The sequence below is a fragment of the Mirounga angustirostris genome, unplaced genomic scaffold (genome assembly GCF_029215605.1).
Source record: "Mirounga angustirostris isolate CCGP_5_RB_7025 unplaced genomic scaffold, mMirAng1.0.hap1 SCAF_11, whole genome shotgun sequence".
Classification (NCBI taxonomy): domain Eukaryota; kingdom Metazoa; phylum Chordata; class Mammalia; order Carnivora; family Phocidae; genus Mirounga; species Mirounga angustirostris.
In genome coordinates, this window is record NW_026991719.1 from 32,499,943 (window position 1) to 32,524,668 (window position 24,726).

Genomic DNA, 24,726 nt, shown 5'->3' on the forward strand with positions numbered 1-24,726 from the left:
AGCACTTGAGAGATGAACCCCCAAAATGTCTGGTTTTGAAAATCAGTGACGATTAAGACCAAGAGAATCATAGAACTATGGGGAATGGAGATTCTGCTCTTAAATCTACTTACCCTGATAATCAGCATCAGAGTAACAGATTGAAAAGTACCTAGACCACAGTGATGGAGACCCATGTACTAATTTTAAAGTGACTGCAGGAGAAGCAGGGACTTTGTGTGAGGATGGAAGTGCTAGCAGACACTATTTCTGCAATCTCATCCTAACTTGCTGATGATGGAGTGGACCGTCACCATATTTCGTACTTTTCCTCTAGCCTGCTAGCACTGGAGGGTATGCTTTGCCCACCTCCTGCAACAGCCAAGCCCAAACTGAGACAGGTAAAGAGCTTCAACCTCACTGAGCTGCAACTATCCCATACAAAAGTTTCCCATAGGGTGCCTGGCTGTGGTTGGCAGGGCAGATTGAACTTCTGGGCCACAGAAAATGGCTGAGGGAGGTAGCCATTTTGCTTAATATAGATGGACAAACACAAAGAGACAGGAATGTGTCCAAATTAAAGGCAAAACCCCAGAAAAAGGCCCTAATGAAATGGTGATAAGCAACCTAAAGAGTTCAAAATAACAGCCATAAAGATACAGAATTCAGGTGAAGAATGGATGTGCACAGCAAGCACTTCAACAAAGAAATAATAGAAGTTAGAAAGAAGTGAGGATACCTTAAGGGACCTCTGAGACAACAACCTCAAGTGGAATAACACTTGCATTATAGGGGGTCCCAGAAGTAGAAGAGAGAAAGGGCCACAAAAGTCATTTGAAGAAATAATTGCTGAAAACTTAAACCTAATCTGGGGAAGGAAACAGACGGACATCCAGATAGCAGGAAATCCAGAGAGTTCCACATAAGATGAACTCATAGAGAAACACACCACAACACATAATAATTAAAATGGTAAAGGTTAAGTATAAAGAGAATCTTAAAAGGAGCAACATATTATGTACAAGGGAAACCCCATAAGGCTATGAGCAGATTTTTCAGCAGAAACTTTACAGGCCAGAAGGGAGGAGCATGACATATTCCAAGCACTGAAAGGAAAAAGCTGCCAACCAAGAATTCTCTACCCAGCAATATTATTATTCACAATTGAAGGAGCGATTAAAAGAGTTGTTCAGATAAGCAAAAGCTAAAGGAGTTTGTCACCACTAAACCAGCCTTACAAGAAATGTTAAAGGGACTACTCTAAGCTAAAAATTAAAGGAACTAATAAAATATGCATAAGTAAAAATCTCACTTGAAAAATAAATAGGAAAGGTAGTGGGTCAACCACTTGCATGAGGAATAGAAGACAAAAGTAAAATTTAAAACAGCAATTAGTTAAGGGATACATAAAGGTATAAAGCTTTGGAATGTGTTCAGAATTAAGTTACTATCCAACTTAAAAGAGACTGTTAGAACATCTTATGTATTTATGTGAAGTGAACCTCATGGTAACCACAAAGAATAAACATAAAATAAATACACAAAAGAAAGAGAGAAAGGAATCTAAACATGACGCTAGTGAATATAATCAAGCCAAAAGGGAAAAGAGAAAGAGAAGGAAAGGAACAACAAAAAGCAGTAAGTACCTACCTATTAATCATTACTTAAAATATAACTGGACTAAATTCTCCAATCAAAACACACAGGGTGACTGGATAAAAAACAAGATCCTTCTTTATGCTGCCTGTAAGAGACTCACTTCAAACCTAAAGACACAGACTCAAAATGAAGGCATGGGAAAATATAATTACTATATAAGTGGAAATGAAAAGAAAGCTGGGGTAGCAATACTTAAATGGACAATAAACAAAGACTGAAACAAAGAAGGTCATAACGTAATGATAAAGAGTCAATCCAACAACAGGATATAACATTTGTTATTATTGGCTTTATACATTTAGGTGCGTCGATGTTGGGTGACAAGGGGAAATAGGAAGGGACATTAATACCCCACTTTCATCAATGGATACATCATCCAGACAGAAAATTAGTAAGGAATCATTTGGCCTTAAATAACAGGTATATATAGAACATTCCATCCCCAAACAGCAGAATACACAATTCTTTTCAAGTGAACATGGAACATTCTCTAGGATTGGTCACTTGGTGGGCCGCAAAACCATTCTTGATAAATCAGTTATGAGAAGAAAAGTGGAAAATGCACAAACACATGGAGACTTAGCATGCTATTGAACAACTAATGGGTCAATGGAGAAATCAAAGAGGAAAAAATAATACCTTGAGAAAATGAAAATGGAAATACAATGTTTCAAAATCTTTGGGATTCAGTAAGAGCAGTTCTAAGAGGGAAGTTCATAGCAATACAGGCTAACCTAAAGAACAAAGAAAAATCTTAATCTAAGCCCAAAGTTAGTAGAAGGAAAGAATAAAGATCATAGCAGACATAAATGAAAGACTTAAAAAAATAATAGAAAAGAGCCATGAAACTAAAACCTGGTTCTTTGAAAAGACAGACAAAATTGATAAAAGAGAGAAATTACAAGCAATACTTCAGATATAAAAAGATTATATGCCAGCAAATTAGACAACCTAGAAGAAATGGATATATTCCTAGAAACATCCAATATTCCTAGACTGAATCAATAAAAAATATAAAATCTGAATAGACTGATTTTTAGTAACAAAATTGAATTAGTAATCAAAAAACTCCCAGTAAACTCCATATCCAGATGGCTTCATAGGTGAATTCCAGCAAACATTTAAAGAAGTGTTAATACCTTCCCTTCTTGGGCGCCTGGGTGGCTCAGTCGGTTAAGCAACTGCCTTCAGCTCAGGTCATGATCCTGGAGTTCCGGGATCGAGTCCTGCATCGGGCTCCCTGCTCAGCAGGGAGTCTGCTTCTCCTTCTGACCCTCCCCCCTCTCATGTGCTCTCTCTCTCTCATTCTCTCTCTCTCAAATAAATAAATAAAATCTTTAAAAAAAAAAATACCTTCCCTTCTTAAATATTCCAAAAAATTGAAGAGGAAGGAACACTTCCAAACTAACTTTACAAGGCCTTTATTACCCTAATACCAAAATCAGACAATGACACTACAAAAAAACCCACAAAATTACACACCAAAATCTCTGATGAACATAGATGCAAGAATCCTCAATAAAATATGAGCAAACCAAGGTCAACAACACACTAAAAAGATCACACAGTGTGACCAAGTGGGATTCATTCCAGGCATGCAAGGATGATTTATCACTCACAAATCAATGTGATACACTATATTAGCAAAATGAAGGATAAAAATCCTATGATTATTAAAATAGACAAAAAGCACTTGACAAAATTCAACTCCATTTATGATTTAAAACTCTCAACAAAGTTTGTATAGAGGAAATATACCTCAACATAATAAAGGCCATATATGACAAATCCACAGCAAACATTATACTCAATGGTGAAAAGCTGAAAGCTTTTCCTCTTGATCAGGAACAAGACAAGGATGCCCACTGTCAACACTTTCATTCAATATGGTATTGGAAGTTCTAGCCATACCAATTAGACAAGAAATAAAAGGTATCTAAATTAGAATGGAGGAAGTAAAGCTTTCACTATTTGCAGTGGGGACATGATACTATATATTGAATGTCCTGAAGACTCCACCAAAAAACTAAAGTTGCAGGATACAAAATTAATATACAGATGTCTGTTGAATTTCTATACACTACTAATGAAGTAGCAGAAAGAGTAAATTAAGAAAACAATCCCATTTACAATTGCATCAAAAAGAATAAAATACCTATGAATAAATTTAACCAAGGAAGTAAAACACTTATACTCTGAAAACTTTGAAAGAAAGTGAAGACAACAAATAAATGGAAAGAGATACTATGCTCATGGAGTGGAAGAATACTGTTAAAATGTCCATACTACCCACAGCAGAACGCCAATGGCATTTTTCAAGAAACTAGGACAAATAATCCTAAAATTTGTATGGAACCACAAAAGACCCCAAATAGCCAAAGCTAATCTTAAAAAAGAAGAACAAAGCTGGAGTGTCATGATCTCTTATTTCAAACTATACTATAAAGCTATAGTAACCAGAACAGTATGGAATTGGGATGAAGACAGGCACATAGATCAATAGAACAGAATAGACAGCCTAGAAATAAACCCATGCTTACATGGTCAATTAACCTGTGACAAAGAAGGCAAGATCATACAATGGCAAGAAGACAGTCTCTTCAATAAATAGTGTTGTCTCTTCAATAAATAGTGTTGTGGACACTGGACAGCTACATGCAAAAGAAAGAAACTGGGCCACATTCTTACACCACATGCCAAGTCAACTCAAAGTGGATTAAAGAATGCAATGTGGGGCACCTGGGTGGCTCAGTCTGTTGGGTGTCCGACTTTTGATCTCAGCTCAGGTCTCGATCTCAGAGTCATGGGTTTGGGCCCTGTGTTGGGGTCCATGTTGGGTGTGGAGCCTACTTAATTAAAAAAGAAGAATGGAATGTAAGACCTGAAACCATAAAACTGCAAGAAAACATAGGTAGTAAGCTCTATGACGTCAGTCTTAGCCATTTTTTTCTGGTGGGGGAGGAATCTGTCTCCTCTGGCAAGAGCAACAAAAGCAAAATAAACAAATGGGACTATATCAAGCTAAAAAGCTTTCCCACAGCAACGGAAACTATCAACAAAAGAAAAGGCAACCTACTAAATGGGAGAAGATACGTGGAAATGATAATCTCAAAAGGAGTTGATATCTAAAATATATAAAGAACTCCTAAAACTCAGTAATGGCAAAGAAAAACCAACCCAATTAAAAAATGGGCAGATGACCTGGATAGACATTTTTCCAAAGATATATAGATGGCCAAAAAACACATGAAAAGATGTTCAACAACATTCTTCATCAGGGAAATGCAAATCAAAACTACAAATGAGATACCACTTCACACCTGACAGAATGGCTAGTATCAAAAATGTAAGAGTTAACAAGTATTGGTGAGGATGTGCAGAAAAAGGAACCCTCGTGCACTGTTGGGAATGTAAATTGATGCTATGCTACTATGGAAAACAATATGGAGGTTTCTCAAAAAATTACAAATAGAACTACCGTATGATCCAACAATTCCACTTCTGGGGATTTGAAGAAAATGAGAATACTAATTCAAAAACATATATATGGACCTCTATGTTCATTGCAGCATTATTTATAATAGCCAGGATATGGAAGCAACCTAAGTGTCCATCCATAGATGAATGGATAAAGATGTGGTGTGTGTGTGTATACACACACACACAATGGACTATTAACCATAGAAAATAATGAAATCTTGCCATTTGTGGCAACATGGATGGACCTAGATGATAGTGTGCTAAGTCAGAGATTGACAAATACCATAAAATTTCACTTACATGTGGAATCAAGAAAAAAAACAGAAACAGACTCATAGAAACAGAACAAACTGGTGGTTGCCAGAGGGGAGGGGAGCAGATGAAATAGGTGAAGGGGATTAATAGATTTTACAACTTCCAGTTACAAAATAAGTCATGGGGATGTAGTGTACAACAGAGGGAATATAGTCAATAATATTATAATAACTTCGTATGATGACAGATGGTAACTAGACCTAAATGATCATTTTGTAATATATAAAAATATCAACTCATTATTGTATACTGAAACTAATATAATATTGTATATCAATTATAATCTAATAAAAAATAAGAGTGATAGAAAACAAAAACCAAAAGCCTCAGCCTGGTAAAAAGAAGTATAAAAATAAAATCTCACAAATAAGAAATAAATATTAAAGTCCAACAAACAAGTATAGGATTTCTTAGCTGCACATTGGAAACTGTAGTACCATGGAACACTATCTAGACTTCTTAGGGAAAAAGATAGCTACAACCTAAAAGTCTGAAATATCATTATGATAACATTTACCAATCAGGGTGAAGGAAAATTATTCATAGAGCTGCAAAATTTTATAGACTATTTCCCATGTGCCTCATCTATGGAAAATTCTTCAAAAAGGACTATTCAACTGCAAAATAGAACAGCAACTTCAAAATCAGGGAAGATGAAGAGAACAAATAGTAATGAGCAATGACTCATGCAATGTATGTATAATTAAGTTTGAATAGATAATGATATAGTGACTAGGAATTGGTAATGTTGTAAATGCTAGATATTCTTTCTTTTAAAAAAAGCCTGTGTGACTAATAAAATATATGACTATAAAACAACCAGCTTTAGTGCCCAGTGTCTTACTTTTAACCAGATTCATAGATTTATGTTAATGCCATGCTATCATGGGACGTCTGGCATTACAATCCCCAATCTAGTCCAACTCCCTCTATTTGCCCGTTTAGATAATGACCTGGTTCCCTTCCTTGGTGCCAGATATTTACTATCAGTGATGTGTAGTGCCTGCAAATAAATAGGATTGTAAGAAAAGCACTTACTGGTTAGGTTTAAACATTGAAAAAAGAGTCAGTAGCATTGGGATTGGAGGTGGTCTCCATACCAAGGTATGGGATAGATTAATCAGTGAATTTGAGGCAGTGACTTGATTATGATATACAAAAATTATAATTACCACTTGTGTATATGCCAAAGATTTAATTAGACGTGTGATATATGTTATTTCATATGATGCTTAGACAGCCTATAAAGACAGATTAGTATTATCCTGTTTTTCAGGTGAGGAAATTTAAGACTCAAAAGAGTAACCTGTCCAAGTCTCAGAGCTAGTAATTGGGTCAGGTTACCTTTTTATGTTTTCAGTATTTCCCCCCATCCAAATATTAAATATTTGAACTACTAGGTCTCATGCCTTTTGGGATTATAGTCTATGTTTGGAAATAACCTAACACAATTTCTTCACTAGCCTGAGCTTTCTACTAGGGGCAATGTGTAATTATGACATTCAATGAACATCTGTGTACTAAATTTTGGGGGTTGGAAAGGGAGTTGAGGGGTAAGGTCTGGTGGAAGGGGACCTCAAACACAACCATTAGAAAACAAAAGCATTCATCTGTAAAGCGTTTGACTACTGAAGGCCTACAACAGCCTAAAATAGCACATACCATTAATGATGATGGGCATTAGGGATCAGGAACTTCAGAGCTGGACATGGAAAATATTTGACATTTTTAAGGGAATATTATTTGGTTTAATTGAAAAACAGGAAATCTCTCACGCTTTGTTTTTCCTTCTAAAATGTCATAGCTGAAAATATAAATAACTCCCAAGTCTTGAAAAAGACTCTTGGGTTCTCATTGACCATTTTAGGAAGGATCCAGAGTGAACATCATAACATGATTTATTTGTAATTTCTTGTCATGGAAAATATAGGCAGTCGGTTATTTAAACCAACAAATCTGGTTTTGGTTTTTGGTTCATTATGTTAATAGAACCCAGACATTTGTTCATTTGCTATTTCCCATCTTTTGATCATACTGATTTTTATTTTATCTTTTATTTTCAGAAGGAGTTTTGGAACACCTACACAAAAGCACAACAAGGAGAGAGTAACAGAGGAAGTGACTGGTTTCAGTTTTACCTTACCTTTCCATTAATCTTTGGTCTCTTCATTATCCTTCTTGTCATTTTTCTAATTTGGAGATGCTTCCTCAGAAACAAAACTCGCAGACAGACAGTAACTGAAGGCCACATTCCTTTTCCACAGCACCTTAATATTATCACTCCACCTCCCCCAGCAGACGAAGTGTTTGATAGCAGTGGATTGTCACCAGGCTTTCTGGAATATGTAGTTGGGCGCTCCGATTCTGTCTCCACTCGCCTATCCAACTGTGATCCCCCACCCACCTATGAGGAAGCCACTGGCCAGGTGAACCTCCGGAGGAGTGAGACAGAACCTCATTTAGACCCACCCCCAGAGTATGAGGACATCATTAATTCCAACTCAGCCAGTGCCATTGCTATGGTGCCTGTGGTCACCACCATCAAATGAAACTTCAACCTTCTTTTTACTGTAATCATTTTTAAAATACTAATGAAAGAACTTTCTAGCACTTTACCACTACATAAATGCGCATTGACTTATTTTATTGGACTCTGACAGCATACCACTTTACATTTTCTGATTTGATTTTCATTAGTTTTGTTTCCTACTATAAAATCATTATCCATGCTCATTATCTCTAATGGAAATATGTGAAGAGGGAAAAAATCTTAGTGGAGGTCTTCACGTGATGTGATGAGACGTGTATCAGCCCAGTATACGTGCAAGTGTCTTAAAAAGCCATTAACTTCTGTCTAAATCACCTATAAAGAAAATATTACTCTCCAAAATTGGGGGTGGGGGGAGACACCAACAATTTGTGTAATAGCCACATGCTGTTGAATTTTGAAAATAAGATGAACTTAGCATGTTTTCTAATTCTTCCTGGATTTTGTTGACATCCCTTTTTCATCAACTACCTTAAATAAATAAATGCATGTATTCCATCTTTTTAGGAACATCTCAGAAATAGAGATAGAAGGAAGGCACAAATAAAGGATACTTTATTTATAGCGTATAGCAAGAATATCATTGGTCATTAGTGACATTTGGCTAGTTTTGGAGGAAGGATTTTGTTGTTGACTGCCTTTCCCCACCCGCTCACCCCCAAATTAAACAGTGTTGCTTAGTGTCTTTGAATGTCTCATGCTATTTGTATTAACATCTTGGTAGAGAGGATTTCCTGGTAACATAATAGTTTCTAAAGTAGTTATATGTATTAATGACAGGGAATAGATACAGATTTCTCCTTTGCTCATTTGTGACAAAATTATTTTCTTTTTGCTATTTTATTGCCTTTTACTCTACTGTCTACTCCCTCTCCTACCACCACAGAATCTATAAGAACCTAAGAATTTAGTTAAAATTCTTGAAATTATTTTCTTAGTTTTTGTATAGACTGGAGTCTTTGCCTCAAGATGCTTAGGAGGCATTTTTCCATTAAATTAAGAACTTTGATTTTATATTGCTCTTCAGTTGGTGGGGGGAAAACTGCAAAGTCTATGTTGTGCCAGGTGCACAATAAATCTGTTATAGTTTTACATAGATCTCATTATTGTTGCTATTTCGTTTTGTATTTTCATCATTTTCTTTTTAAGTGCAGGATTTTTCTTTCTTTTCCCGTGGAGTAGAGGGAACAGGCTATGAATTAACTGCCAACATAAACTGGCTCAGAAAGAAGTTGTTTCCTATACAGTTCCATTATGTATGCACTGATGGAAAATTTACTATATTGGTCAGGGAAATGGCTGTGCCACTCCCAAGCCTCCTTAGTGTTGGAGAAAATGGTTAATTGAGGCAGAAGGAACACAGGTTCTGGAAGCATCAGCCATATCCTGCTGCCTCCATCTTCATCCCCACAGGCCCCTCTCCCAATCCTGCCCTAGAACCCCAAAAAGGAGGAATGCTGGGGGGAAACCCTGAACTAGGACTCAGAGGACCTGAATTCTCATCCTGTTCTGTAAAAAAGGTACTTGCCATGGTGCTCTGGGGAAGGCCCATATCTGCACCTCAGATTCCTTAACTCTGAAACGGATAATGTCATTTGGCCTGCCCATCTCCAGGGGCTTTAAAAGGATCTAATGAGGTGGTGTGTATGAAAGTGATTTGTAAGATGTGAAGAGCTGCCTACGTGTGATGTCATAGCATTGTTCTTACTGTGCTTCAGGGAGAATTTTCTCCATTTCCCTAAAATGTATCAGAGCTTTCACATAGTGAGAACTAGAGGAGCCGCTCCATTAATGGCTAACATGCTCCTGATCTGAGTATGTGGGCTATATTATACTTCTGTCCCTCTCTGGTCTATACCAATGCTGTGCCAGTTCGAGAGATGACAGCCAGCTTAGCACAAACAGGATTTAGCAGATGTTGGAAAGGGAACTAAGATGTGTATGTTTAGTTAATAGGTTTTGTAGCTTTCATGAACTAAAAATTAATAAATCTTGACCCTGGTCTCAGTTGAAATGACTATTATTTTGAATTTGACTGTGAGCACATGGTGACTTTTGGCTTCTTACAGCTAAAAATGGGAGTGTTTGATCCAGTGACTTGTGTGTGCATGTATGACTATTTTGGTTTATTTTTAAAGGAAAATTAAGGTTCCTTTTGTGTGGATTTTTTTTTTTTTTTTTTTTTTTTTTTTTTGGTCATTAACATTAGGCCTTAGATTAAACCAGCAGTTTTTAAAGTATGCCTGGCCCATGAACCCCTGGGAGTCCTTGAGAGCCTTTCAGGGCACCTGTGAGATCAAAACTATTTTCGTAATAATACAAAGGCATTAGTTGTCTTTTCACTCCGTGTCTCAAAAAGTAGTTGAAAGTGTAAAACAATGCCATTTCCCACAAATCTTTCTTCTGTTTTAGGAAATACAGCTATTTTCTTAAACATGTTATTTATGTTAGCATGTAATAAACTTTAATTTTTGAATACTTAAATTTTTTTTCTGTTTTATTTTCTAATATGGCAAATACTGATGGATATAAACTATATAAACAAAACCTCTTTAACATCCAGGTCTCTAATAAATTTTAAGGAGTGTAAAGGGGTCTGGATATCAAAACTTTTAGAATTACAGGAGAAAGCAGGATATTCTATTACTATGTATATATTCTTGCAACTTTATTTTATATTTTAAAGTCCTGATACTGGATTTAATGCTGCCTCTTAGAGATACCTGCATTACAATATGAGAATGGATGTTGGTTCTTGAAGCAAAGGCCAAATGCTTAATCTAATCAATGGCTACAGCTTTTTCACCTGTTGGTCAAAGAAAACACACCACTCTGTAGTGATAACTGACACCAGCCATAGATCTCATGGCAGCATTCATGGGATAATGACAGGATAAACAAAAATACCACTTTCTTCAAGAAACATTCTCTTAGGTTTGGTTTGTTTGATTTTGACTTAGTTTTACATTTTTCAAAACCCTTTTGCTGCCCCATCTGGTTTTATAAACTGAGTTTCTTAACATTTGTTATAATTAAAGGGGCTCGTCTGGAATAATATGTATTTTTTATGCTTTTGCCTTTCTTACATGATTGATATTACATTCACCTTTGGTCATTTTTAATAAAGGTTTATTTTTGCAGACATATTTAGTACCTTTCTTAAGCAGTAACTAAATTGAATCAACCAGTTTGCATTTAAATGAGACACTGGGCTTAATGGTGTTCCAGTGGAATGATTTCCAGGCCTCCACATGCAGTGGCTGTGTCTGGAATCCTAGAACTGGCACTTTGCCTTTCTGCTTGGAATTATATCTGTTTAAAGTGAATTAAAGGATTTCTTTTTTTTTACTGACCAGTACAAATACAAATGCTGTGTTTGATTGATTCATTGTTAATGATGACTTCAAGATTGATGATCTGAGACAATAACTTGGTTCTGTGTAAATAGCATGTATTTTATTACAATTCACATTTTTAAACACTTGGTTTACATTAAATTATGGTATTTAACTATTTTTATGTTTATACTAGGTAAGGTTTTTCTTATGTTTCTGTGTTTTTGGTATGCTAAATAAAGCTATTTTTAAACCCAAGAGATTTTTTTCTGCCATGCATTAATTATATTATGGTTAGGTAATAAACATGCTTCATAAGCTTTTATTAATTATGGTCTTTTTAACAAGGGAAAATTGTCTTTTTTTTTCTTATCAATTTAAGAAATATTGCTCAGCAAAGAAATCAGAAATTATCTGGTGAAAACTTCAGGATGTTCTCAGCATAAGAAAGAATTTTCTGTACTAACTTTTTGAATGATGCTGGCGTGATACAAAATGGGAACACTCACTCCAAAGGGACCTCCCTGCTGTAGTGTAGTTTGTCAAGTATAGTGTTGTCCGCAGATACCAAGGAGCTACTTTTTCCCCTCCATAACAGCTTGCATTTAACATTTGAGAAGATGAGAAAGGAAAGCATAAGATGGAAACATTTATGACCACAGGACATCTTCCTAAGTGTAGTCACCAAACAGACTAGAAGGTGATGTGATGAGTCATTGACTAAGCAAATGTAAATATGACTTGATCTTTATGGTATAAAAATTAAAATGATTTACTTATCTAAACATTTCTCCTTGACTGTATCCATTTTATAAGCATAAATCCCAGAGAGTTGTCCAATCATAAAAAGATAATTTTTAAAAATATATAGCAATTTCTAAAAATTATATAACTTGGATTAAAACATCCATGACACCCAACACCTAGATCAAGATATTTCTAGTACCCCAGAAGGCTCCCTCACACCCCTCTCCCTAAAGATAACACTATTCTCACATCTATCATAAGAGATCAAGTTTTTAAATTTCATACTTGGCTGTAACCATAAGCCAAAAGACTCCTTCTATAAATTCTTATTTCAGAAAACTTCAAGGTAGAAGTTCCAGAGCTGCTCATCCATCTCTCGGCTCTCCTTGAACCTACTCCTTCTCTCTAAGCCTTTTCTACATACCTGAAGCTGTTTGAGGTCAAGAATTATGTTCAGTCCTTTTAACTCCCTCCCCACAATACATCAAATACCTAAAAGTGAGGGCTTTCTTAAGCCTATGTATTGACCAAAATAGCAGTAGTTTTCTGTCTTAATGCTTGTTTCTGCTGTAATTCTTATCATCTACCATTTCCTTAAACTTTGTATGATGACATTTTGTTCTCAGTAATTTTATTTATTTACTTTTTTTAGGCTTCAAATCCACTATAATCTGGTCCCACAGGCTTATCTAACCTTATTTCCTTACATAGCTAAGATAATAGATATTTACAAAGTGCCTATTTTGTATGAAGCTAAGGTGGTAAGAAAATAATGGTGCCTATAGACATCTCTGGGGATTTTGCAGTCAGGTTAAGACTGGGATAAATTTTTAATATAGTGTAACCCTAATTCCATTCCAGCTCACAGAGATTCTTTTTGCCCAAAATCCCATGGTATTTACAACCAGGCATATTTATCGTGCAGTCCTGTATATCAGTCTATTTGTTGTTTTTATGAGTTTTTAGCAGTGGAAGCTAACTTGCAAAAAATTTCATAGAACCATAATATAATCTACAGAATTATAGTGGTGGTTGACTACAGAAGTGGGAAGCTTGGAACCTCACCATCTGTGACCTTTCTTGTCAATCCCCCTTCAAGTCAGTCCAAGTCACAGAAAACACTAGAACTTTATGAACATAATTAGACAACCACTGGAATATAACATCTATTGATGTCCAACTTCATAACTCATCTTTACACACACACACACACACACACACACACACAACCTGTAGAATCCCTTCCACTAACAGACTGCTTAGGGTTCAAAATGCTCTTTTTAGTCCAGTTGTTCCTAATTCATAAGTATACTGCACTGGCCACTAACATACACTATCTATAAAAATGATGTTTGAAGAGAGAGCCATGGAATGTTAATAGTTCTGATTCTTTGTTTACATCACTTCAACATCACCATACTTCTTGCTATATTTTCAGTACTCAGTTGCATTTGTGGTTAATGATGGTTTTAATATATTCATAAATCATATTTAAAAATAAGCATACAGTGAGTGCTGTCACTGAAAACAGTATGGAGTAGGGAATTCCAAAAGCATGTTCTTCCACAAAAGCAGCAAATAAACTGGCAAAAACTGTCAGCATCAACTTCATCAGAGTTCTAGAAACTAATTACAATTTACAGCAACCAGGGAAGGAAAAAAGCCTTTAACAGCCTCGCCTTATCCCCTGCTTCCCTTCTCAGTGACATCTCGGAAGACAACTGCCCACATTCTAAGTTTAAGTTCCTAGTACGAGAGGGAGGAAAATGGACCTTATTATCAAAGAACCGAGGTTGATTATGCAGTCCTGTATTTTGGCTTCCTGAAGTACCAGCTGTAAGGCTTGCCTTTATTTTTTCTTACTGGGAACTTTCCCAAATTGGAGGCAACTACCTTGGGGGTGTTTTTCAAAAACACTTGAAAGTAAATGCATTAGCTGCTACCACCTGGATAAGGGATAACACCTGAGATAAACAACAGACAAACTGAAAAGCTTGGGAGGAAAGGCTGGGGAATAAAAAGAATAAGGACTTTGAAAAACTTCCACATAGTCAGGAATCTAGAGGGCTAAACACACATAAAGAGCTCAGGGAATGCTCTAAAAAAAAAAAAAAAAAAAATCTGAGAGGCTCTAAACTCTCAACTTTGACCTTCAGATTCTCCACAAGCAGAAAGCGAAGGTTATGGTAGAGTTGTATGTTGCCTGGCTGAAAGTTGAAGGTTTTCCCCAACACACAAGAGAGCCCATTTGCTAAAAATAGGATACTTTTGAGGAGAGGGGGTGCCAGGCGTCTAACGAACTCTGTCAGATCACTAGCTGACCACTACAGTAACACAAGCAAGACTACAGTGGTCACATGTGACAAAGAACACAGACTTTACAAAATGAGTTAAAAACGTCATTAAACCAACCAACACCTAAAACAGGCAGCAAGACAAACCCTGAAGACAAAGGAAAATTGATTTTCCAGAGTTGCCATTCTATAATATTAATTCATAGCCCTATGCACTACTGAGAATAGTACCCAGCCCTGAACATCTAGAAGCCTGACCAGAGAACCTAGGAAACCACAGAACCTAGCCTACAGCCTTGCTTAGGAAGGAAACCAAGCCAGCAGTCCAAATGTTCTCAGCTAGTGGCATCCCCTGCCCCCATACCAACCTCAGAGCTTGGGCAGTGGCCTCACCCAAAAATAGACCCTGACAGGAAGTCTCACCTACCCAAGGATGTTACCAGCAGACATGTCCAGAAACCCACAACAAGTCTCAACAAATTCAAAAAGATCAAAGTCATACCATGCATCTTTTCTGACCACAATGCTATGAAATAAGAAATCAACCACAAGAAAAAGTCTGGAAAGAGCACAAATACATGGAAATTAAATAATATGCTACTGGACAATGAATGGGTCAACCAAGAAATCAAAGAAAAAAATCAAAAAGTACATGGAAACAAATGAAAATGAAAATACAATGGTCCAAAATCTTTGGGGTGCAGCAAAAGTGATTCTAAGAGGGAAGTTTATAGCAATACAGGCCCACTTCAAGAAGGAAGAAAAATCTCTAATAAACGACCTAAACTTATACCTAAAGGAGCTAGAAAAAGAACAAAGCCCCAAGCCGTCAGAAGGAAGGCAATAATAAGTATTAGAGCAAAGATAAATGACACAGAAACTAAAAAAAACAATAGAATAGATCAACAAAACCAAGAGCTGGTTCTTCAAATACACAAAATCAGAAATGAAAAAGGAGAAATAACAAGCAGCACCAAAGAAACAGAAAAGATTGTAAGAGAATATCATGAAAAATTATATGCCAACAAATTGGACAACCTAGAAGAAATGGATAAATTCCTAGAAAAATATAAAACTGAATCAAGAAGAAATAGAAAATTTTAACAAACTAATTACCAGCAATGAAATTCAGTCAGTAATCAAAAATCCCAACAAACAAAAGTCCAGGGCCAGATGGCTTCACAGGTGAATTCTACCCAACATTTAAAGAGTTAATGTGTATTCCTCTCAAAATATTCCAAAAAGTAGAAGGGGAAAGAAAACTTCCAAATTCACTCTATGAGGCTAGCATTACCCTGATACCAAAGGCAGATAAAATACCACCAAAAAAAAAAAAAAAGAGAGAGAGAGAGAGAGAGAGAGGGAGAACCACAGGCCAATATCTCTGATGAACACAGATGCAAAAATCCTCAACAAAAAAGTCAGAAACAAAAAAGGAGATGTAACAACTGACACCACAGTAATACAAAGGATTATAAGAGAATACAATGAAAAATTATATGCCAACAAAATGGACAACCTAGAAGAAATAGATAAAATTCTAGGATCGTACAACCTTAAAAAACTGAATCAGGATGACATAAAAAATCTGAAGAGACTAATTACTAGTAATGAAACTGAATTGGTAATCAAAAATCTACCAAAAAATATGAATCCAGAATCAGATGACTTCACAGGTGAATTCTACCGAACATCTAAAGAATAGTTATTATCTATACTCCTCATAATATTCCAACAATAGCAGGGGAAGGAAAGCTTCCAACCAAATTCTACAGGGGCATCATTACCCTGAAAACAAAAGCAGACAAAGACACCACAAAAAAGAAAACTACAGGTCAATTATTCATGATGAACACAGATGCAAAAATTCTCAGCAAAATACTAGTAAACTGCATTCAACAATACATTATAAGGATCATTCACCACAGTCAAGTGGGATTTATTCCAGGGATGTCAGATGGTTGAATATTCACAAATCAATGAACATGATACACATTAACATTAACAAAGAATAACAATCATATAGTCATCTCAAAAGATGCAGAGAAAACACTTGACAGAATTCAACATCTGTTCATGATAAAAACTCTCAACAAAGTGAGTTTAGAGGAACATACCTCAATACAGTAAAAGCCATATGTGAAAACCCACAGCTAACAGCATACACAATGGTGAAAAACTGAGATTTTTCCTGTAAGATCAGGAATAAGACAGACAAGGATGTCCACTCTTGCCACTTTTATTCCACATAGTCCTGGAAGTCCTAGCCACAGCAATCAAAGAAGAAAAAGAAATAAAAGCCATCTATATTGGAAAGGAAGAAGTTAAAATGTCACTATTTGCAGGTAACATGATACCATACACAGAAAACTCTAAAGACTCCACCCCAAAACTAAGAATAAACTAGTTCAGTAAAGTACAGAATACAAAATTAACACTGAGAAATCAATTGCATTTCTATATACTAATGACAAAGTTGCAGGAAGAGAAAGTGAGAAAATAATCCCATTTATAATTGCACCAAAAAGAATAAAATTCCTAGGAATATACTTAACCAAACAAGTCCAAGAATCTGTAGTCTAATGACTATAAAACACTGATGAAAGAAATTAAAGACAACACAAATAAATGGAAAGATATACCATACTCATGGATTGGAAGAATTAACATTGTTAAAATGTCCATACTATCTAAAGCAATCTATACATCCAATGCAATCCCTATCAAAATACCAACAGCATTTTTCACAGAACTAGAATAATACTAAAATTTTATGAAACCGCAAAAGACCCCAGATAACCAAAGCAATCTTGAGCAAGAATAGACTTAGAGGTATCACAATCCCAGATTTCAAGATATACTACAAAGCTATAGTAATTAAAACATGGTTCTAGCATAAAAATGGACACACAGATCAAGAGAACAGGATAAAGAAATAATCCCACACATATATAGCCAATTAATCTATGACAGAGGAGGCAAGAACATACAATGGGGAAAAGACAGTCTCTTCAATAAATGGTGCTGGGAAAACTGGACAGCTACATGGAAAAAGAATGAAACTGAACCACTTCATAACACCATACACAAAAATAAATTCAAAATGGATTAGCCACCTAAATGTGAGACCTGAAACCATAAAACTCTTAGAAGAGAACACAGACAGTAATTTCTTTGACATCAGCCATAGAAACATTTTTCTAGATATGTTTCTTAAGGCAAAGGAAGCAAAGAATTTCCTTCCACACAGCAAAGGAAACCATCAACAAAAGGGCAACCTACTGAATGGGAGAAGATACTCTCAAATGATATATCCAATAAGGGGTTAATACCCTAAATATATAAAGAACTTACACAATTCAACACCAAATTAAACAATTAAAAAATGAGCAGAGGACCCGAAGAGACATTTTTCCAAAGACAACATATGGATGGCCAACAGACAAATGAAAAAAATGCTCAGCATTACTAGTGATCAGGGAAATGCAAATCAAAACCAAAATGAGATATCACCTCACACCTGTCAGATTGGCTAGAATCAAAAAGACAAGGATAAAGAGAAAGGAGGAACCCTCATGTACTCTTGGTAGTAATGTAAACTAGTACAGCCACTGTGGAAAACTGTATGGAGTTTCCTCAAAAAATTTAAAATAAAAATATCATAGGATCCAATCATTCCACTATTGGGTATTTACCCAAAGGAAATGAAAACACTAATTTGAAAAGATATCTGCACCCCTGTGATTACTGTTGCATTATTTACAATAGCCAAGATACAGAAGCAAGTGTTCACTGATAGTAAAAAATGAAGTGGTAGATATACACAATGGAATATTACTCAGCCATGAAAAGAGATGAGACCTTGCCATTTGCAACAACACAGATAAACCTAGAAGGTAATATGCTAAGTGAAACAAGTCAGACTGAGAAAGACAAATAACAGTATGATTTCACTTATAGTGGAATATAGGTGGAATCTAAAAAACAAATGAATAGACAAATAGAAAGCAGAACTAGACCTATAAATACAGAGAGCAAACTGATGGTTGCCAGAGGGGAGGGGGGTAGGGAGATGGGCAACATGAAGGGGAGAAGGCGATACAGGCTTCCAATTATGAAATGAGTAAGTCATAGAATAAAAGATACAGCATAGGGAATTTAGTCAGTGGTATTGTAATAGTGTTGTATGGTGAAAGATGGTAGTTACACTTGTGGTGAGGAAAGCATAACGTATAGACTTGTTGAATCACTGGGCTGTACACCTGAAACTAATGTAACATTGTGTGGCAACTATACAAAAAAAAAAAAAAAAGGAATGAAATTAGACTCCTATTTTATACCACCCCAAAAAATGAATTAGAAATGGATTAAAGATTTAAATATAAGCCCAGAAACCATAAGACTACTAGAAATAAACATAGGAAAAAGTTCCTTAACATGGGTCTTGGTAATGAATTTTTGTATAGAATACCTAGAGCATAATCAAAGCAAAAAATAAACAACTGAGACTACATCAAACTAAAAAGCTTCTGCAAAGCAATACTAAAAAATCAACAAAATGAGCAGAAAATGTGCAGAATGGGAAAAAAATATTTGCAAACCATATATAAGGGGTTAATAATCAAAATATATAAATAACTCATACAACTTTTTTTTTTTAAGATTTTATTATTTATCTGACAGAGAGAGACACAGTGAGAGAGGGAACACAAGCAGGGGGAGTGGGAGAGGAAGAAGCAGGCTCCCCGCAGAGCAGGGAGCCCGATGCCGGGCTCGATCCCAGGACCCTGGGATCATGACCTGAGCCGAAGGCAGACACTTAACGACTGAGCCACCCAGGCGCCCCTAACTCATACAACTTAATAGCAAACAAAACAAAATGCAATCTAATTTAAAATTAGGAAAGGACCTACGTAGACATTTTTAGGCATTTTTCCAAAGAAGATATATGAATGACCAGCAGTTACGTGAAAAGACGTTCATCATCACTAATCATTAGGAAAATGCAAATAAAATCCACAGCAAAATATCACCTCATGCCTGTTAGAACGGCTAGCATCACAAAGAGAAAAGTTAACAAAGATAACAAATGCTGGCAATAATGTGTAGAGAAGGGAATCTTTGCTATTGGTGGGATATAAATTGGTACAATTGTGGAATATAGTATGGAAGTACCTCAAAAAATAAAAAATAAAACTACAATATGATTAGCAATCCCACTTCTGAGGATATATCTGAAGGAAATGAAAACACTATGTTGAAGAGATATTTGCCCCCGATGTTCATGGCATCATTATTTATAATAGCCAAGGTATGGAAAAATCCTAAATGTCCATTAATGGATGAATGGATAAAGAAGACTTGGTATATATACACAATGAAATATTATTCAGCTATAAAAAAGGGAAATCCTGCCATTTATGACAACAGGGATGGACTTCTAGGGCATTATGCTCAATTACCCTAAGTCAGACAGAGAAAAACAAATACTGTATGATCTCACTTACATGGGGAATCCAAAAACAAACTCCTAAAAAAAGACATCAGATTTATGGTTGCCAGAGGTGGGGGGCCAGGGAAGTGGGGACTGTATAAAGCAGGTCAAAATGTATACACTTCCAGTTGTAAGATACAGAATTACTAGGGATGTAATGTACAACATGATGACTATTGCTAACACTGCTGTAGGATATATAAGAAAGATGTTAAGAAGAGTAAATCCGGGGCGCCCGGGTGGCTCAGTTGTTAAGCGTCTGCCTTCGGCTCAGGTCATGATCCCAGGGTCCTGGGATCAAGTCCCACATCGGGCTCCCTGCTCGGCAGGAAGCCTGCTTCTCCCTCTCCCACTCCCCCTGCTTGTGTTCCTGCTCTTGCTATCTCTCTCTGTCAAATAAATAAATAAAATATTTAAAAAAAAAAAAAAAGAGTAAATCCTAAGTGTTCTCATCGCAAGGAAAAAATGTTTTTCTTTTTCTTTTTTTTTTGTATTTGTATTTATATGAGATGATGGATGTTAATTAAACTTGTAGTGGTATCATTTTATATATATATAATATATATCATTATATATTATATATATTACATGTATATATTACATACATTTTATATACATATATCATTATATATATATAATCATTCTGTATACCTTAGACTTATACAATGCCATATGTGAATTATATCTAAGTAAAACTGGGGAAAAATCATACAGCATTTATGCATTTGAAGCATACCCTTGTTCCCTCAGCCATTTCTATGACCAATCCTTGCCTTAGAGGATGTAAAATAAGATGTGGCAAGTAAGGGCCAGTCTTGTTTATTGTAATGCACGTGCCTCACATCAAGCTTCTGATTGCTGAGGCATCCACTTCAAAGACAGCTATCTTGAATAAACACATTGCCAGCTACACTGATAAAGAGCCATGCCACCTACCCCTGAAGTTTCCTCTGTTTTAGAGATTTCTGGTTTACTTAGATAACTGTCCATTTGACACTTGTTTGTTCCTTCCCATATTTTAATTGCTGCTCTTATGCTTTAAATTCACAAGTAGGGAGGAGGCAAGCTAGCAGAAGAGTAAGGGACCTCACTTCATCTGGTCCCTTGAATTTAGCTAGATAACTATCAAACCATTCCAAATACCCATGAATTCATCCTGAGATATAAGAAAAAATATCTGGAACTCTACGAGTAGATAAGTGACCACTTTTTGCAAGGTAGGAGGTTCAGAGAAGTGAATCTGAGGGGAGATATCAGAAGATAAATGGAGGGGGGAGGGAGCCTCTGTAACCAGCTACTGGAAAGGAATATAGCATCAGAGGGCAAGATCGGAACCCTTAGTAATCTGCTCCAGGGAGAGACATCCCTGCCTGAAAGGAGCTCAGGGGATAAAATGGGCAGAATTCTAGGCGGGTCAGTGTGGTGTCAGAATCCCAGGAGTCACAGAACTAATGGGGGTGCCTGAGCCGCTGGAGTTCCCAAGCAATGGAGCAGGGAAACTGGTTATGGTCAGCGAGCCCAGAAGGGGGCTCTCAGCTCGGTTTGCCATAAACCGAGAGCCAGGCCTGATAAGTGACCGCCCTCTGGCTGGGCACCCTGCAGTAGACTAGAATGTGGGACCCTCCGCCATCCCCTGGGAGGCGCGGGAGGGGTGAGCCCATGACCGGGTAACAGCTCTCAGGGCAGTGGCCCTGTAAAGGACAGTATGGGGTGACCCTCTGCCTTCCCCTGGGGGGATCGCTGTGGGCATGCACCACAGGAGTCTGCAGAGTTTGGCACACACAAAAGTGAAGACCGTTTATCCCAGAGAGTTCATTAAAGAGAGGGGACCGTGATCTTTCAGCTCTGGGGCTTGAGATTGGGCATGGCCATTTTTATTTTGATCCCCTAAAAAGGCGCAGAAAGCCTTCAGGGAACAAAAGCCACACAGAGGACCAGCTTACACGGAGCCTGGCCCCCTGGCAAGGGGCGGTGCAATTCCGCCCAGGCAAAGACACCTGACAAGCAGTGCAGCAGGCCCCTCCTTCAGAAGACCAACTGGAAGAACAGGTGCACAACTAGTTTAGGGATCCCACAAGACTGTAAAACTCTGGTGCTAGGGGAATAGAACTTGAAGTTTTTTCTCATGATTGATTCATTTATCTTTCAGTCTAAAATTTTCCATTTCTCTTTTTTGCTTTTTTCCCCATTTCAACTAGTTTCTTATTTTGTCAACTCTTATTTTTAAGTCACTTTTTAACTAAAACAGTTGACAATTTTATTTTCACATTTTACAATACAAATGAAAATTGGTTTTTTTTGTTGTTTTGTTTTTGTTTTTGTTTTTGTTTTTTGTTTTTTTGTCCCACTACTCCCTGGCAAAAACTATTCTCTCTTTGATAGGAAGGGGGAGCAAGTCTTCTTTGTCCTGCTGTGAGAAAACACCCAGAGTCACAGCACCATGATCTCCTGGTGAAGTAGAACAAGTAATATAAAATGAATATAAAGAGGTTCTTCTCTCTTCTTATCTGTCTGATCGAGTCATTCCTGGCCAAGTGGGCACCATCATGGGATGGGCAGGAGGTCTCATCATTGGGGGCCCAGGCATCATTGGCATATGGCCTCCCATAGGTGGCCTCATTCCAGGAGCAGGTCCAACTGGCATCATCCCAGGAGGAGAAGGGCCCATCATTGGCATCATGGGAGGGCCCCCTTATATGGGGCGCTGGCATCATACCAGGGTGAGTAGGACCCAGGAGACTGGGAGGAGGTGGGATCATTGCCCCTGCAGGAGGAGGAGCAGAGAATGGAGTAGGAGGTATCTTTCCTTGTTGAAATGCAGCGGTTGTTTTGTCGATCAGGCTCTGAGCCTACTCTTCCATCCATTTTTGATAGTAGTCTTTCACATTCTCTTCGTGTTTCCTACCACTGCAGTGTGTCTTTCTCACAGATGGAGAGTCATGGGTGAGGTACGTGTCACAGTAGTCACAATGAAACTTAGGCATGTTGCTCTGCAGGCCGTTGGCCACTCCATCCCATGCCGCCCAGAAATGACGCCTTAAGTCACTTTTTAACTTTGATTTTTTATATCTACATTTTATAGGTATATTCTTTATTTTTGGCCTCCTTTCACTCTATTCAATTTTATTTTTGTATATATATAAGTTTTACTTTCTTTGCAATTTTGGGATTTAGTGTCTTCTAACACTGAGACCAAAATGCACTGAGGAACAAGTGGATCACCCTGTTTTGTCCACCCTGTGAAATTGTATTCCCCATTCCCCCCTCTTTATTTTGTCTTTTGTTTTTGTTTATTTTTCCGTTTTGGTTTCTGACCTCTTCACATTTGTCTCTTGTGTATTTTGCTTGGGTCATGGGTGATCTTTTTGATTCTGCTCACTTGCTCATCCATTCTTCTTTGGACAAAATGACTAAAAGGCAGAATTAACAAAAAAGAAAGAACCAGAGGTTGCTCTCTGACACAGATCTAATCGATATGGATATAAGTAAGATGCAAGAGATGGAATTCAGGATAACAATTATAAAGTTCATAGCTGGGCTTGAAAAAAAGCATAAAAGACACTAGAGAATCTCTTTGTGCAGAAATGAGATCTAATCAGGCCAAAATTAAAAATCTCTGAGATGCAGTCTAAATTGGATGCTCTAACAGCTAGGGTAAATTAGGAGGAAGAGAGAGTAAGTGATCTACAAGACAGGTTGATGGAAAGGAAGGAAGCTGAGGAAAAGAGAAAAACAACTAACATCCAATAAGGAGAGGCTTTGAGAAATCAGTGATGCCATAAAATGATCCAACATCAGAATTATTGGGGTGCCTGAGGATGAAGAGAGGGCCAGAAAGTATATTTGAGCAAATCACAGCTGAGCACTTCCCTAATCTGGGGAAGGAAACAGGCATTCAAGTCCAAGAAGTAGAGAGGACCCCTCCCAAAATCAATAAAAATAGATCAACACCTCAACATATAATAGTGAAGCTTGCAAATTTCAGAGATAAAGAGAAAATCCTGAAAGCAGCTCAAGACAAGAGTTTCTTAACCTACAGAGGGAGGAACATCAGACTAACATCAGACCTAACCACAGAGACCTGGCAGGCCAGAAAGGGTTGGCATTATATATTCAGGGTACTAAATGAGAAGAACATGCAGCCTAGAATAATTTATCAAGCAAGGCTGTCATTCAGAATGGAAAGAGAGATAAAGAGCTTCCAGGATAGACAGAAACTGAAAGAATATGTGACCACCAAGCCAGCCTTGCAAGAAGTATTAAGGGGGATCCTGTAAGGAAAGACAGAGCCCAAGAGTAACATAGGTCAGAAAGAAACAATCTACAGAAACAAGGACTTTATAGGCAATACAATGGCACTTAATTTATATTTTTAGTTACTCCGAATATAAATGGGCTAAATGCTCCAATCAAAAGACACAGGGTATCAGATTGGATAAAAAGCAAGACCCATCCATATGCTGTCTACAAGAGACTCATTTTAGACCCAAAGACACATCCAGACTGAAAGTGAGGGGGTGGAGAACCATTTACCACACTAATGGACATGAAAAGAAAACAAGGGATACAACGGTGGTTCAACATTCACAAATCAATCAGTGTGATACATCACATCATTAAAAGAAAAAACAAGAACCATATGATCCTCTCAATTGATGCAGAAAGCATCTGACAAAATACAGCATCCTTTCTTGATTAAAACTATTCATCATGTAGGGATAGAGGGAACATACCTCAATATCATAAAAGCCATCTATGTAAAGCCCACATTGAGTATCATTCTCAATGGGGAAAAACTGAGAGCTTTTCCCCTAAGGTCAGGAACACACAGGGATGCCCGCTTTCACCACTGTGGTTCAACACAGTACGAGAAGT

At 37.1% G+C, this 24,726-nt stretch overlaps 1 protein-coding gene and 1 pseudogene across 1 annotated transcript in view; one reads left to right on the plus strand and one right to left on the minus strand.

Moving 5' to 3' along the window:
• The window catches only part of PRRG1 (proline rich and Gla domain 1), a 154,225-nt gene extending 142,656 nt beyond the window's left edge, over positions 1-11,569 (plus strand). The window contains exon 4 of the mRNA XM_045876215.3: positions 7,497-11,569. Coding sequence (XP_045732171.1) covers positions 7,497-7,982 — 486 coding nt within the window. The 3' untranslated portion in view covers positions 7,983-11,569. The remainder of the gene's footprint in view (positions 1-7,496) is intronic.
• A 10,748-nt stretch (positions 11,570-22,317) lies between these two features.
• On the minus strand, positions 22,318-22,861 carry LOC123854093 (U1 small nuclear ribonucleoprotein C-like; annotated as a pseudogene).
• Positions 22,862-24,726: the final 1,865 nt, after the last annotated feature.